The sequence below is a fragment of the Apteryx rowi genome, unplaced genomic scaffold (genome assembly GCF_003343035.1).
Source record: "Apteryx rowi isolate R43461 unplaced genomic scaffold, aptRow1 scaffold_28, whole genome shotgun sequence".
In the NCBI taxonomy this organism is placed as follows: domain Eukaryota; kingdom Metazoa; phylum Chordata; class Aves; order Apterygiformes; family Apterygidae; genus Apteryx; species Apteryx rowi.
Window position 1 is genome coordinate 895642 of NW_020449196.1, and position 17415 is coordinate 913056.

The 17415-nt window shown below is 42.6% G+C and overlaps 1 protein-coding gene across 1 annotated transcript in view; it reads right to left on the minus strand.

The window, feature by feature from the left end:
* Positions 1 to 2853: 2853 nt before the first annotated feature.
* Positions 2854 to 17415, minus strand: part of MMP2 (matrix metallopeptidase 2) — a 36673-nt gene continuing 22111 nt past the window's right edge. The window contains exons 9-13 of the mRNA XM_026068839.1: positions 16413 to 16566; positions 11149 to 11285; positions 9067 to 9226; positions 5159 to 5268; positions 2854 to 3856 (exon numbers count right to left, since the gene is read on the minus strand). Coding sequence (XP_025924624.1) covers positions 3753 to 3856; positions 5159 to 5268; positions 9067 to 9226; positions 11149 to 11285; positions 16413 to 16566 — 665 coding nt within the window. The 3' untranslated portion in view covers positions 2854 to 3752. The remainder of the gene's footprint in view (positions 3857 to 5158; positions 5269 to 9066; positions 9227 to 11148; positions 11286 to 16412; positions 16567 to 17415) is intronic.

A 17415-nucleotide genomic window follows, 5' to 3' on the forward strand; every position in this document is an offset into this window, starting at 1 on the left:
ATCCCCGGGGCCCAAGGCCTGGTCATTTGCTAGCCGAGTCTCTTCCCAAAGCCGAGGGATGTCCATTCACCCAGTCTTTGCTGCGAAAAACATGCCTGTCTGTGCTTGTAAGTAGAAATAGCTTGTCCAAAATGGGCCCAAAGGACCTACTTTCTTCTGATTTAAAGAACAGCACAGTTGATGTCAGTTGCTTAAATTTATGGGAAACTGCTGCTTTRTAGAATTGAGACGGACTAGCAGGAAGCAAATGTATTTTTAACAAAAGCATTATTAGTGAGATACAAACTGTTAAGCATGCTTCACAGTTCAGGCTGCTGTGTCAGTTCAGTATTAAACTGTGGCATTTCATTATAGCCTTGGCTGCCTTTCATGTCTTGTGACAGAGCAGTTACTAAAGCGCTGCCCTTTACTCCGCTGGGCTGGTGGCGCCCGGCTGGGCACACGCAGCCTGTCCTGCTGGTCACCGAGAGGAAACTTCCTTCAGCTCCAGGAGCAAGAGTGTCTGAGTTTCTGTCCGGGTTGCTACAAGCCCCTGTGCAATGTGTGGGCAACCCTAACCTGACACCAAAAGTCCTGAGTGAACCTGACTTTAACTTAATAACACTGTGGAAGTAGAGCAAGATAAGCAAGGGTTTGGTAGAATTTTATGCTGGGATTTATGTGGCTTTGAGAAAAATGTTTAAACTTTCAGCTTTTTTTTCCTTCCTCTGTGAAGAAGAAAGGTGAAAATGTTGACTGACTCCTGTAAATGTCTTCGGATAGAAGTGTCATGGGCAGGAAGAGCAGGCTGCTCCCAAAGGAGGTGAGCCAGGAGCCCGGGGGAACATGCAGGGGCAGTGGCTTCACCAACAGTCCTGCAGTGCCCAAGCAAGGGTATTGCAAAGGGGAAAGAAGCCCTACACAGTCACTGAGGAAAGGTATTTCTTGGGGTTTGCCCCTAGGAAAAAGGGTGGAGTCCCTCATGGAAGAAAATGCAGTGAAGAAATTGTAAAGTTTCTGCTGCATTATTATTACGACTAGGTGATGCCAGGGTATCACCAAGGTGGTGGCGCAGGTTGTGTCCACATTCCTACAGTGAATTTTAAAGGTGGCCACCAGCAAGTGGAATTAGAGCCAAAACCCTTTCCAGGACAAATTTTGTGACTTTTGGCATTTCGCTGGTTGAATTTGAAAGGTTATGAGAAGGGTCAGTGTACCCCTCCAGCCAGTCTGATCTATAACCTAGCAAATGTTACAGTTTATCAACAGACACAGATGCATTTACAAATGGCCTGAGATAAGCTGAAGGCTGCCAGTCTGAAACTGAACCCAAGGAAGTGTGGGTTGCTGTAAGGAAAGAAAACTTATTTCTAGTTTTCTGACAGTGCCGTAGCCATTGTGGAATGGATTTACAGTGACAAGAAGAAAACAAGAAGCTGTGCACAACTCCTTAAACCCACCAGATGTTCAAAGTCTTGTAGAATGATGGTCTTATTATTCCAGAAGGTATACTGGTAGATTGCCAGGGTTGCAAAACGTATACGTAAGTTGGAGAGGAGAAGGAAACGATTTCAGTCATCAGTAGAATGTGATYTAGCAATTTCAGAGCTGAAAAGGCCTTTTGCAAGTGTTCCTCCTGGCATAACCATGATTCAAAACCCTTCTTTGTATTAAATACAGATGTTAGAGCATACAATTTGGGGCAGTATTGACACAAGAACACAAAGCTCTTCAGGGGATGGTTGCTTAAAACAGTAAGAGCTTAAATTCCCTAGGGGGAAATTATTGCAACACTCGGAAGGAACTCCTGACTGTCATTAAGGCTACAGAGTATATTCAGCAGAGGTTTAGGAAGATGTTTATGGTCAGGACAGGCTGTACATTCCCGCAATGGCTCACTAACTTCTGGAAACCTGAGAAAGTTGCCAGGTGTCTGAAAAACTGCAATACCAACGTACCGCAATTATGACTGCTCTGCTCACGTGCCTTTATCTCGCTGAGTCTAGTGCAGGGCTGCTTGGAGGGGCGAGTGATGGTTGCTGAAGAGAATGAGGATGCTCAGGAGGAGATGTTCATCTCTTCTCTTGGCATAGGTGAAAGTGGTACTGGTTCATTCAGGTAATAATCGTCTCTGTAATTGTCATAACCAAAAGCTTCCCAAAGTGGGAGCTATGTCTGGATAGTGGGCAATGAAAAGATTATTTGGCAAGTGCAGCCACTTCAGAAGTGGTATCTCTTCAAAATATCTGGTAAAAAACTCTGGTTAGAAGAGGAAAGCACTGAGATTAAACTTGACGTTGTAGAGGACATGAGAAGAAATCAGCTGATCATTGGTTCAGGTATTAGTTGGTTAACAGCCAGTTTTTCAAAATCATGAACTTAAAGTGAGAAGGATCTGGGTTGCGTGACGCCGTCTGCAGAGTCTCACAAAGCATTTCTTGTTCGTGAAGCTGGATAAGCTCCTTCGCAGTGTGGCATCTCGCCTTGTGTAGAGATAACGTTTTCCCTCTCTGTTTCTCCGAGTTGCTAAGCGCCCTGTAGGAGATGCGTGCCTGTGTGTCTATCCCGGCTGCGTGTGTTGTGGGGGGTAGCCTCGTGATGAGGAAGGAAAATGTGGGTAACAGACCAGCATGTACACTGTTCTGCAAGGCACTGGGCTTCATGGAAGCTTGCGGTCCATATCATCTACTTAATATAAATTGGTACAGTTCCATTTTTAGAGCTAACAGAAAAATTAACCTAGGTTTCTAAATAAATCCAATATGCAGTTATATACTGGGATGATACTGTCTTTCCTTTGACAGGTATTTCGTTGTAACATGCTACTGAATTTCTAAATGCAAATGATTTAAGGAAGCAGGGCCATGAGAAATGTTGACAGTGTAATTTGATTTTATTTGTATCACTGGCACTTCATGTGTGGGACATTCTTTTCTGCTTTTTTTTGAATGAGAAGCATTCCATCAGATTGTGAAAAGAACATTTTTCTGTTGCCAATGCATAAGCAAAAAATTAACCAAACAAAAAACCAATATTGTAAAGAACAGGAAGATAAGACAAGTTAAACAATAATACTTGACTTTTATGTATAACGCATTGACTTCAAAAATCTGAGTCATTCTGTCCATATAAACAAGTTATATAGTAGTAACAAAGTGCATGAAGCAAATTGCTAAATTTAACTAAGGTATTAAAATAAAAAGTACTTTAAAACAATACTTTAATACAGTTTCTTGCCATGATTCCATCATGCATCAACACAAATCAAATCCTGAGGCAACCTGTGCCTTTGACAGTCTTTCTGTATTATTATGTAAATAAATGGAAGTAATGGTCAAACTCACAAGGGGGTGAAGAACATCAAGACAAACCACCTATTTATAACAGAGTTGTATTAAAAAAAAAAAATCAAAGTGCACTGCTGGTACATCTCATTTGAGCCTCTTTGGGTTGTGTATAACACAGGGGCCTGATCCAGTCTCCAAAGGTTTTTGTTTAAGCACCAGGGGAGTAAAGAACAATACGTGTTCTGTTACGAGCATTACTATGACTAGCACGAAAACTGAAAAATTGTACCAGAATATATACGTAAACATCTTTTGTATACTGAGGAGGCAAACACTCTTAAATTATCTGATGTGTACAGTACTGGTACTTAATGTTTTGGTGCCAGTACCAGACTGGTCCAGTAATTAGCATTCAGATCTATTTCTAATTACAGATAAGGCATATAACAAAAAAGTAAATATTTGGTTATTAATAGCTCATACAGTTCAGCAACCCAACCAGTCAGAATTTATCTTGCCAATTTTAACAATCTTCAAACTCTTGTCTTCCATTTGTAGATAGTACTGATCTTTGAAAAAGTAGGTGTATCCTGTGAAGTAAATTAAAAAACGTACTCAGGTTATGGACAACATAATTCTTGATCAAAACTTCTTTGTGCGTTTGATTTCACTAAGCCTAGTGGACTTGAAGAGGTATTTCCTGAAATATTTATACAATCTTAAAAAGTTACATAAAGGCTCCCTTTCTGGAGAACAGAGGTCTCCTTTTAAATGGAGCCTCTAGTCAGGTTACCATTTTGTGAGCCTGAATTTTCGGGGCAGAAATATTTGCTGATGCCATTGACGTCCAAAATGTAATCGCTGAGGACGTCCTGACATCAGCGGTGCTTGCAGACACCTGTGCATGTCTGCACAAAGCAGGAGGTCACTTCAAAGAAGGTGCCAGGCCCTCAGCTGCAGCTGATAAGAGGAAAGAAAGAGCAAGATGCCTCCTCTTCGTGCCTGGCGTGCAGGAGATGATCATCGCTCTGGCCGTGGTGGAGCAGCATGAAGCTGAAATGGTGCTGGGCCATATCCTGGCTCTTGGGAACCTACAGACCTGCCAGGGTGCTGGGAAATTTCTAAGCCGTAGGGACTGTCCCGCTCACACCGTTTGGTGGTAAAACAGCCTGTGTATCAGGCTGTGTGTGGCAGGAGCCACTTCYGTGACTGTCTCAAACTACACTAAAAAGAGAGGCTAGTTTTCCCTGTGCCCAAATGAGAACACCAAACAAAACCCGGATCTTGGCCTTAGTGACATCTTGACATCAGAGCGACTGCCTCATCTGTTGCTCCCCTCTGCAGCCTAACATTTGTATAGCAGGTTTCTAGTCCTGTGCAACATAGCAGCAGAAAGCAGTGAGACACCTCAAGACACTTTCACAAGACAGTATAAAGTCTTACGAAACTAAGTTCCTTTTTTTCTTACAAAAAGTTAACAGGAAGAAAAGGAGGAAAAAATGCTACTAAGAGCCATTTCTTGCCTTGTAAGTTTTTCCAAAATGTTTAACATCAAGCAAATGATAAAGAAAGGTAGCAGATTTAAATAAAATAAGCTTTGTGAAAAGGTTATTAGAATAACTATTATTATTTGCTTGGACTGATACATTTGGGAAAGGTTGTGTCCCCTAAATGTTGCATTTTAAAAGGATAAATCTGTGGTTGGTAGGATATTTATCAATTGATATTTAACGGGAAAAGAAAGAGAGAAAAAAGTTTGAGCCAGCAGTATGCAAAGCTGAATTAGCATTTGGCTCCTGTTCATTAAGCAGCAGAAACTAAAGTCTCCAGTAATTGTCTGCTGTGAAACTTAAGAGAGCTTGATAGGGACTTAAATCAGACTTGCAGCTTACCACTATCACTGAGACCCAGGACAGCATYGAGATTATCTGGAACTCCATTCCAAGAATCAGCAATGAATTTAGGGGATGCCAGCTCCATTTTCTTTTTTTCTTCGTTGTACCTGAAGAAAATTATATCCCGGCATTATGAATCTGTATTTAATGTTAAGATTTGACATATTTTTTCAAGGAGTCCTAAGCAGATGTGGCTATATAAAACAGTTCAACAGAAAATAAAATAGAGGAGATTGTAATATTCTTTCCATTCGGTTAGAGTTTCCCAATTTCTTTAAAAGCCTGTGACATTTTGCCTCTTCTGCTTCTAGAAATGCAATTGTTGCTGAATTGAAAATATGGTTTCTAAGCAAAACATTTTTCAGAAATTCAGCTTTAAAATTCAAAACACATAATTCCAGGAAAGGTAACAGTTTTTCACACAGGAACCAATATTGGAAGATGTCAGATTTTAATGTGAAATGGCTGTCTTTTTTAAATCTTATTTGAAATTTTAGAGTTGTAACCCATATAATTGATGGATTACTAGTAAATTACATATTGCTTTCTGTGCCATTTCATTCTAAAACCCTGTTGTCTTCACACAGTCCTGCCTCCCCCTCAGTGATGATTAAAAGATAAATGCATGTTAAAAATATAGGCATTTCTTTGAACTGAACCCAATGGCTTTCACCCTCCGTGCTTTGGAGAGAAAACCTCAACTGACGTAAATCCACGTAACCCCAGGGCAGTCGGATCTCCTTTGTCGTGTCCTTTGGGAGCGGCAGGAACGTTGTGCGTCCGTATCGCCTGATGATCGGGTGTTTTCGTTACTCTGTGTGCTTTCCGCTGTCCAGTGCAAAGACGGATCTGCCCAAAGCTGCTTTTACACTCTCACAACCAAGTAATCCAGGCTCTCGCTACAGGCGGGCAGCCTGTAGGCAGTCGCTGTCCCAGGGAGGCCGGTTTCTTGGCGGTGGGCAGGGAAGGGGCAGGCTGTGGCCTGCCTTCCCTGCTCTGCGGATGTACACGCTGGAGCGGGTGCGCCGGAGGAGGCTGGAGGTGTCCTGGAACAGTCGCGCCGGCTGTACTGTGCACCAGGCTTGGTCACTGCGCCTGTGAGGACGCGGTGATGGCGAGCATCCCACCTCCAGGACGGCTGGCTCCGCGGAGGTCGCTGGGAGGAATCCTGGAGGGAAGCACTCATGTTCTCGTTTTGGTTTATCCATATCTGTCTGTACCTTGCATCACCTTTCCCTCATTGCTGTATGAAACTACTTGGATTGTGTCCAAAGTTACACCAGTACAAATGAGCAGTAAGTTGGTCAGAATCAACCTAGATAATTAATTTAAATTTCTTATTATTTTTTCTTATGGATATTTAAAGAAAATCTAGTACCTTGCAGTGTATCTTTAAAACTTCAGCTGTGGAATTTGAGCCAGCTCCTCTTCCTCTCCCTCACATACCTTCACTTTGCCTAACAGTCCTGCTAGGATGACGCTAAAATAGCTTGGGGCTGGAACGAGGCAGAAGAGAAGGCTGCCAAAATATCCATTTAAATAAAGTAGGTGTGATAATGACATGGGAAGGACTATGGCATCTAACTATTTTGATTCCATGTGACAGAGTCCTTGTGTAAAACAAAACAGCCACATACTTAAGGGTTGTAATGTCTGTGTTAAACACACAGGCTTTTTTTCCCCTCAGATATTTGTTAACTGCTTGCTTTCTTCTCTGAACACAYAGAAATCACTTAAAGTTGCTTTCGTTTCTGAACAATAAATTATGCATTCTGCAGTGACTGCAATTGATAAGGCACTTTGATAGAAATACTCTCTGTGATTAGAGAGATAAATTGGAGGCCCCRGAGTACAGTTAATCCAAACAGGGGCCGGAACAGAGGAGGCCAGCAGCTTGCTAACTCATGGTCTGTAGGTTTTAGCAGGAATCTGAAGTATTGCACATGACCATTAAAACTACTTGAAAACATTCAACGAGATCAGCTCTACAATCCGACATTAAAAAAATGAATAACAATCTTTAGGTTTTGAGTTCTATATAAATATATATATATATTTAGATAATGGAAAAGAGTAACGTCCTTAAAGCAGCTGAAAGAAAATTATGCTCAATTGGTAAATTGTGAAAGGGTACTTTATTTACTTACAGGAAACYGCTGCCATTAGGATATAAAATAGACAGTCATCCAGTTTGATCATACCAGGAAATGACTGTTCGTATTAAATGGACTCAATTATACTGATACCTCCTTGATACTTGATATAGCTATCTCTGCAAAGGGGCTCTAAAAGCCTGGAGAATCTTTTACATTTCTGGTTGGTGATTCTGATTTTCCTCTCCTCTCCTTTCCCCTCTCCTTTCCCCTCTCCTTTCCCCTCTCCTTTCCCCTTTTCAACTCCTTTCCAAACTGTTAGTTAATGAATGGTTCTGCTTTCAGCCTGTCGTTTAACGTCTGCATTCCTGGCCTGAAATCCTGCTCCTGACAGGGGCTTCTGGGGGCGAACCCAGGCTTGGTGCCTTGCTTCTGGGCTAACTCACCCCCCTTCATCGGAACACCTAAGCGCAGGTCTGCATTTTAAGCTGATCTTTTGTGCCAAATCTTCCTGCCAGTTATGATCATGCAATCCTGTTATATATGTTTTTTACACTTTTCCTTAGGTGCAAGGTAGGATATTTAATTCTRCCACCCTGATAGCCTTGAGGCATTTTAAAGACCTTCCTTCCTCATCTTTGAGTCAAACATCCTTCCTGTGCAGAACATGTTCTCGTAGCAAGTTATCTGCCCGCCCAGTTGCAGCACAGTTGTCTTGAAAATTACTTTGAATGTGTGGAATACAAAAGAGAAATGCAGTTCAGTACCTAGCTCTGCCAGAGGTTCCTGTATAGCCGTAGTTAAGACACAAAATTCCTGTGGGCCTTTTTCCTTTTTTCTTTTTATAAAATAGGTCTTTGCTTGCTTTGCCTAGCTAAAGCATAAAGCTTTTGGTGGAAGCGCTAACTGTTATCCTAACACAGGTAGAGCTCATGTTGATTAGGGCTTCCAGGCTCCATCGCAATGCAGGAGTTGTTTTAATATGACGCGAGTTTGGTTGCTTGTGTTGCATTGTATTTGGGTTCTCATACAGCCTTTCAAAGAGCAGCCGTGGCGCAGATGCACATTTACATGTGTCTGTGGACTTCTTTGCAACAAAACTGGCCTGAGTATGTACTGGAAACTTGAAAAGGACTCTAGAGACTGTGGAAATGAATTCAGTCTAAGCTTTCCCAGAGTACTCACAGGCAYGCTTCTCGCGATTTGCTCGGATCTGCTCAGCGCCGGCTGTATTACTAACGGGGGTGTTTGGGTGACTGGCGCGTCGGCAGCGGAAAGGACGCCCGGCCCTGCCAGCGCGCGTTGCTGGCCGCCGTGGCCTTTGCTTTTGCGTGCAGCACCTCAAGCCTGACGGCTTAGCGAAAGGATTTCGAAGGCAGGCTGGGCGGGTTTGGGCCTCTGGTGTTCGGCTTTTCTTAAAATGCCCCCTCAGCGACGGCGCGCTGCCCACGGGGGCATCGGCCTTGAGAGAGCCGGGGGCTGCTGGGGAGCAGGGGCTGGGACGCGTGGGTTGAGAGACGAGTTGTTGGCAGTGAGCAGCCTCACAGGCGCGCGCACGTCTCTTCCTCCCTGGCAAGCTGTCTTCTCAAACACATGCTGTTGTGCGAAGAGCTTTCCTAGCCAGGCCGTCGGGCTCAGCAGTCTCGCTCACCGCCGCCGTCGGCGCCGTGCTGGCAGCCTTCGTTTCAGGCCGCCAAAGGAGGCGACCCCCCCCCCGGTTGCTTCCCCCCGCCCCGCCGCACCTGCGGGTGCCTTCAGCGCTCGAGGCGAGCTCGGCTAAGGGCATACCCCCACCACTGCAATGCAGCTTACTTCCAGTATCTGTCTCCGGCAAAAATGTATGTCCTCTTGTTCCTGCCCCAGTTAAAGGCTGCGTCGACACGTTGCACATCGGGGGGGAGGCCCAGGCTGCTGAGTTTCTTTGGATAGCCCCGGTCCAAGTTGCTCGCCGAATAGACCCAGTACTCGTTCCCTAAGCGGGGGAGAACAGAGCAAACACACTGCTTACTAACCGGACAGAGAAATCTCTCTTCTTTTATACTTTGTTATGGGACTTTTTAATCACACTAATCGTGTTACTAGCCTTTCTAGCGTTTCCCCATCAGTGAAACCCTGGGTTGGAGTGCAGGTGTACTATAACTGCAGTTACTGGCTTTATCTCCCGGCTGCTGCTTGCCTCTCGGCAAATGGCTTCACCTCTGTGTGCTTTTGCTTCCTCTCCTGCTTCTTGTCTGTCTCATTTATTTTTGTGAACATTTTGAGGCAGAGACTGTCTTCATCTAATGTACAGCTCCTTGCAAGAAAAGTACAGTGGCAGTTACTGTAAAACAAATAATATTGGTAATTTTCTGTATGATGGAGATGGTTGTAAACCAGGCATGGGCACCTGAAGGTCAAATGCAGAAACTCATGCTCAGCCTCTGTATATAGCCATGGTTTGTTTTATTCAGGAATGTTCCTGACCGATTAATAGGAAGCTGTTGCTCAGAGTCCCTGCTTCTGTTGGCCTTTGCTGTACAACGTTTTCTAATGTGCTTCCAAATATGTGCTAGTGGAAGAAGTCTGGTTCTGCGCTCTTTACATGGAGCTGTAACTTGCTTAGCAAATACCACCCCTGGGCAGTGAGAGTGCAAGCTGTGGGGAGATTCATTCATGAGAGGACATTTCTTCAGTTCTATATCACAGTAACTGCCAATTCCAGAAAAACTTCTGTTGGTTTCAGTGACAGTTGGATCTGACAGAGCAAAGTATTAAATATGGAAAGGTGTAAAGTGCAGCACCTGAGTTCTGCCGAGTTCCTGGTTTGATCATTCAGGAGCAAAGGGTGGGCTCACTAGTAAGTGTTTTAGGATAGCTGAGCTGAAGGTTACTTTCAACCAATCTTTGATTGATTGATAGTTCTCATTTCTAATTTTTTTTAAGGAGGTTAGTTATATTTTTCTGGAAAAAAAAGAGAGAGAGAGAAACAGAGAGGGAGAGAGAGGTGCAGCTGTATTAGGATTATATATATAGTAAATGAAATATTTAGTGTTTTCACTTGGCTGAAATAGAGGGTTTTTCAAGTTGTTTTGTTTTGTTTTATCATGTAAAGTAAGGAAAACAGCCTTTCAGACATATGGGACAGATTATTACTACTTTTTTTCCCCTYCTGTACAGAAAGTGTACAGCAGCATCAGCCATATGGCATTTACATGGTTGGAGATGTTTAGTCATGTTTTYAGTGGATACTGGAGCCCAGTTTTTGCTGGCTCTGTTTTTCAGCTGTTTCAAACAGCCTCCCAGCTCCGCTAATTTGGCCAGTAGAGCTGAACCATACGTGCGAGTCCGGGCGGATGGAGAGCTGCCTCCTGGTAGCACGGCCTGGCACCGAGCGAGCCAGGTGCCCGCTGCAGCCTCTCCTGGGAGCCCCGCGCCGGGCGCTCGCCATCGGAGCAGGAGTCGGGCTTCGGCRAAAGAGAAGAAGACATGGAAAGGCATGGGGAAAAAAGACCTTATCTTCTCAAGCAACAAGTACAGGGACAATAGCATAGGATGAGAGGAGAGCAAAGAAAAACAGTGCTGAATGAGGAAACAGAGCTTCCATTGCTGGATTGGGGTTGCTTCTTGTTTTAACTAAGGAGTCTTGCTTAGTCCTGCTTGTTGCTGAACTTATCTTTCCAGGTGTTTAAGTGCCCTTTGGTGTAATGAAGACTGAATGCTGTTCAAAGTCTTTCAGATCCAGCCTTTTTTCTAAAATCCTCCATGGGGGATGTTTGGGATCTGCCTCCTGTATCCACTGGGTGTACCGCTCTCGGGCAGGCACTTCCCTGGCCCAGGCACAGCTCCCGAGGAGCTGAGTTTGAACGTAGCATTTATGCACATGGCTGCCTACATTTTAAAGCATCACCCCAATACCTGAAAAAAATACAGCCTTCTCGTCCTGAGGGGCCTCGTAGACAGCATCAATTTTCTCGGGCAGGTCGGGCCAGAATGTAGCAACCAACAGAGGACCGGTGGGTTTACCTCGGGGGTTCACGGTCCTCCACATGAATCTGAGCCGAACAGAAAGTTGTATGAGATTTGYAATGAACTAATTCACCAGCACATCTGTTTCTCATCATTTCTGGCAAAGGCCGCATGCACACGCRCACACATGCACACAACAGTRCACACTTAAAAGTGTTTTCCTATAGTGGCTGAAAAGGCAAATCATTCGTTTAGAAGCATGCTACTAAAACAGCTGCACAATGCGCTGCATGCTGGACCACCGGTGAAATTGCTGATGCTGATTGCTTTACAGTTCATGTTGCCTCTTGCATCAGAGCAAAATGCATCCTGTGTTTCAATTATACAAATAAGCTCATTTGCAAGGCATTTAAACTATTAGACGTTTCCTGCTGTTGCCTTTGGAGCAGACGGATGGRTGTCTGACAAAAGCAGAGATTTGCATTCTGTGAATTGCTCTTGCAATTACTATTATAGTGACTAAAAGTTCAAATTTAATAACAGTATATCAAACAGCTTGGAAGTGAGCTTGGCTGTAAAAGGAACTGCTAGCACTGAAAATGTTCATTAGAGAAATGCAGAGGGTAATTTATTGGCTATTTTATGTATAAGCAGGATCATCATTTGATTTAAGCTTTAAAAGRTGTAATTATCTTTTAAATGGCAGAGCTTTGTGCTGAGGGCTTTTGGTATTAAAAATGGCACTGTTGTTCTCCTCCTGCAAAGAACAACCAACCTTTTTTCCCCCCAACAGAATAAAAGTTTTGCCAATTGCATAAAATGAAAAACCAACAAGGTAGTGCAATCTCTCTCTCACCAAGCTGTAGCTATTAAATAAGCCTCAGGTCAAACAGCTTTTACTAATATTATTCAATCATTAAGTCCTGCATGTTGCTGAAGCTTAAGACACTACCAGCATCTTACTTTTTGAGAAGTATAAACAGTCGTTACCCWTTCCTACCCAGAATCATCATTCCCTTGTGAAACCCAGGAGTTGAAAGTGGATTTGGGTTTTGCCTAAAACTTGGAAGATCAGTCCTAAATTAATTTAATAAATTGCTGTATTATCRTCAACAGAAATTTAACTGTGAACAAATAAAGTTTAACTGGAACATATGAAACATTCCGAAATACATTTGCAAGTATAATTATTTGCAGCATATTCAATTATTATAGTCTGTAGTGTTTGTTTGCCAGTGCAACTGGCAAAGTGCATTATTTTTGTCTCTTTTTTWAATTAAAAATGAATATTTATTTAACCTGACATATGGTACTCGTAACTAAGCTAGTAATATATTAACTCATTCTCATTTTGCATACCTGTATGTATTTTTAACATGTACAAAAATATCTCTGATCATATCTCATTAGAGTTTTCGTGTTAAAAAGAGGCAAAGAATAATGCATTTAGCTAATTACTCTTACTCATATCAACATTTAAACATATATAAAAAGGCTGTAAAAAGTAATGATAAAATGTATCTCATGCATGTCTTCTTAGACAGAAAAATGGATCCAATGTGGTATGAAATGGAAATCCATATAACAAATCTCTCTAACACTGCATTAATAAAAGTAGCTCTTGATCAAATTTGGATCTGACTTATGGATGAATCAGCGCTAATAATTACTATCTATATGGACTCCAAATTTTCCAGAGCCAACAGAGAGTTGAAGGCAGGTTTTGTATTAAAGCACACATTTCATGAGACTTATTAAAATTGTGAAGTCTTCTTCTGAAAAGGGAAGTTTTGTCAAAACTGAATTTTTGTTTGTTTTAGAATGGCATAGGAGATATTTTGATTTCTGCTCATTGTGTTGAGGAAATGCTGAAATTAGGTATTTTGGCTTGATTTTTCACTTTGAAAATTTTAAAATGTCAGGTTAAATTTTAATATTATATGTCTAGACAGATTTCATTCTTCATTACAGTCAGGATTTCAAATTATGTTTTAATATAATCAAGATTTTCCAACATTAACAAATACAGTTATTTAAAGGGACCAAATCAGTGTTGTTGGGTTTATTTATTTATTTTAATTTCCTGGGAACTTCAGAAGTTTAGATTTTTATTCCCTTTAAAAACAAAATAAGCTTTTAGCCTTGACTGTTCTCTATGGCTAATAGCACCTACAGGATTTCCCTTTTTATTTCCTAGGCTTGAGATGTGATTTGAGGGGGGAGAAGAAAATACTTTTTTGATGGAACTCCTCTGATCTGGCCTCCTTTTTGCTATTTAGTCCTCACGCCTATGTAATGTGACACTTGGGTGCTGTGGTCGTCTTTGTTATTAAGGCAGATGAGCCATACAAGTCACACGACACATGATAGACATTTGTTTTTTTGATTTCAATAGTGAGTCATAGTGTTGCTTCCCTAATATTTGGAAAGGCAAGAGACTCATAGACAAATTAATTCCAAAGCAAAACAATTAAATAACTGTTGTCTGCTTTTGCCGAATGTTAGCGTAAAGCATGAGTCAGTCTGAACAGATTGTTCTAGTGTTTACATAGCTCCGTGACCAACTGTAGCTGAATGTGAAGTGCTTTAACTGGTTCCGATTACAGAAAATACTGGACTGCCTTCCTGACTTAGGAATAGGTTTAAAACTGTGCCTTGTGGAATCAGGCCGTATGTGGAGGCCAGCTTAGGAAAGAGGAAGCTGGGTGGCAGTCTGGCTGAAAAGCAAAGCCCCCAACTGAGCAGAAGGCAGTCAGGATGCTGCGAATGCTGTGAAACCGGCACTGTTTTTTCACTGCTGTGAGAATATTTTGAGGCACTGAGCCAAAGTGAAGACTTCAGCTCTCTGATGACTGCGGTAGCAGCGGTGGAGACCCTGCTTTGGCAAGCTGCTGAGGCTGGTGCGCTGGGGCCAGCCCTGGGCGGCTCCCTGGTGGCACGGTCCGGTGTTGGCTTTCTGTGATGCCAGGTTGCAGGTACAGTGGGGCCATTTCTTGCCCCCAAAAGGGCTCTTTTTTGCCATTATGGATCACTGGATTATAGGGAATCCTAGCCTGCTGCTGATGGGGCTGAGAGGAATAGTACAAGAGGTATCACAGATGTCCCCACACAGATGTGTTTAATACATCCTTTTAGCCCTTAGCAGCTGTAATAGAAATGGGGAACATTATATTCTTATAACCAGGACTTTTTAATCACAGTTTCTCCATTGCTAGAACACAATGTCTGCAGTAAAGTCAAATTGCAAACCCCAAGCACATTGTCTGGGTGTCACATAGATGGGAACCAGAAGTAATTGCATCCAAGGAACTGCTGTATACCAGGGACTGTAAAATTATCCATACTTGCCCCTGAATTTTCATTGTGAAAAGCCAGTGGGTGGAATTAAACAATGCAGCATAGTAATAAATCCCTCACATCTTCCAGATGAAAATTTAAAATCTGGAGGAGATGGCTGGCCATTACAGCACCTGCAGATACAAGTAACTGTTAAACTGCTGGTTTCAGAAAGGGTGTTTTGTGAGGGGGCTGCGTTTGTCAGTTCCTGCTCCCTTTAAGTTTCATCTCGGACACATGGCGAGGAGCAGTGAACAGGTGAGTTTTGCTACTTTCTCAGCCTCAGTTGCTTGTAAATGTTGCAACATGTTAGGACATAGCGTTTGACGTGGACACACGCACTTGTCCCAGATCTTCATCTACATTGGGAATGTTCAGGGTAACGGAAAATAAAAGATATAAAGTCGGGCATTGATTTATGGCAAGGGGGGAAAGGAGCTGTGGTGTCTATGGGGCTACCAAGCGCATCAGAAGATGCTCTTCATTACTGAGCAGCTACTGGTAATACAGGTTCTGGCAGCAGCAACAGGAGCCACAGCTGTGCAGCCTCCTCATTTTGTCAGGGCAGTCTCCACTCTTGCACCAAAAATGCCATTTGGGCTGGCTGCCTTGGAGCCCTTGCACACATGGAGCCCATCCTAACAACCAGTGTCCTTGAGGTGTCATTATAGCAGCCTTGCATCACCTGATACTATTATTGAATGATTTTAAACTCACCCTGGACTAAACCAGTTGGGGACAAGATTGTATTCAGAAATGTCCGTAACTGTGTCTTTATGAGCACGGGAAAAGAACAGACCCTCTTCAGACCATCATAACGCCTGCACTGCAGTTTTGCTAAGGAGTGTCTCCATGGTGGAACAGACATTTGGGGTTATTACCATTAGCTTTGGATGTATTACTTTTGGGGGAGTCTTTTAGAAATTGCTATTAGAATTTTTGTCCAATTTTCCTGCAATTGGCTTTGAAGCTTGCATCAGCATGTAGAATAAGTGCAGACTATAGGGAATGAAATCCGGAAGGGCAGTGCCTCCAGAACTCTACTCCACTGCAAGTGATGAAATTTCCATTGCTGAATTACAGTCCTTGTTGTATACGCTGTAAAAGGCATCCGGAAGTATTTTATAGGGAATGAATCCTTCTTTGGCAGAGAATAGACTAACTAATGCATCTTCTCCATCACTAATTTTGTGATTAATGTTACAGATGGGTAAACCTCTAAAGATTCAGGGTTAGATCTGTTTTGAAGAGACATTTAGAAATTTGGACGCTTCTCCCATCTACTTGACCCTTTTGAGCTGGTTGCAGCCCTCGTGTGACTCCACAGAAGCCAGCACAGTGACATCAAGGGTAACTTTGGCTCTCTAGTCTGTAAAATTGGGCTGAAAATGTCATGAGAGCAGGCTTTTTTTGTGAGGTTTCTGGCATTTCCTTGTTCTGATTTTGGCCATAATCACCACCAGCCCAGTCGTTGTCATAGCATCTTGGCACGAGCAATCCCAGTGTAGGCCAGAAACCAGAAGTGAAAAACCAGCATGAAACTGCCTGAAACCATGAGTGAAGTTGAATGTTCCAGAATCTCGAAAAAGTTTGTGTGTAGCTGTAAGAAAAGGTGAATTTGGAGCGTAATCATTGTTTATGTCAAATATCTCATGTCTCCCTAATTAAAGACAATCTTTTCCATATTATTTAAACATAAAGCCAGAATTTGTCATCTCCTTCCCGTAGCAGTTGATTAGGACACTTCGCTGTCTCTGAGCACACAGATGAAAGGGCAGAGATCATGCCTGATCATAACTTTCTAGGTTTTGACGAATAGGTCTGACAGAGTCCTCCAGTCGAGACCACATCAGCAAGCTGATAGGCGTCTCACTTACCTATCTTTGAAGAAAAAGATTTCTCCTCTAATCTGTGCGACTCCGTCAAAAACAATGTCATGCTTGCAGAGCTCTGGCGTGACCGGTCCAAGGGTTGGACGAGGGCCTGGCCCCGGTCCTGGTCCTGGCCCTGGTTCAACGTCGGGCGATACTTCTGCAATGGTGAACAGAAGTTTTCTGTAAGTCTGAAATACAGTGTCGCCTTGGTAACATGAACTATCAGAATTTATAGAAGGGCAATAATTTGGAGGCAATACTTGAAGGGAAAAAAAATTGTAATATCTTTTCCGAAGCGGGGTGGCAGAGTATAGCTCAGACCACCCTGGATTCGAGTCCTGGCCCTAGGCGGCTGAGTGGCCTCATTCAAGACACTGTCTATGTGTCTCTGTTTTCCCTCCTATCTATGTTGAGTCACCTGTTTAACTTCAAAGACATTCAAAAGTGGCTCTATTTGGTTGAAATGTTAACCTCGAGGTTTTTTATTTTACTGACTATGAGAAAGAAGAGAAATCCACTTTGTCTCTCTATTCGGAATTATCTGCATCTCAGCCGAGAGAGACATCAAAGCAGATTTCTCTTCTTTCTACAAGTGCTAACAGTTTACAAGTTTTAAAGGCACATTTTGAGGCAATTGTATGTTTCTTTCTGCCTTCATCAGTAATCAAATGTGCATGCACTTTGCCATTTGGTTTATTTTATTTTGATTTATTATTTGGCTGCTCCTGTGTTGCCTTATGAGGCATTTGGCTTTTTCTTAGATGTCAGGTTGATGTACTTAATTGAACAAAATGTGAGTATAGCTGGTATGAGATAATCTTGAAGAGTGAAAGAAAACAAAGTTTTCTGAACATTTGTTTTGTGTAGAGAGCCATTTCTAAAGGGTTATGTCAGTTATAAGGCAGCAAGAAAGACAGTTTTGCCTCAGGTTTTGAACTGTGACTTGAGAGACCTGGGGTTAAAGTCTGAGCTCTATCAGAGATATGCTGTGCACACTTAGAAAATG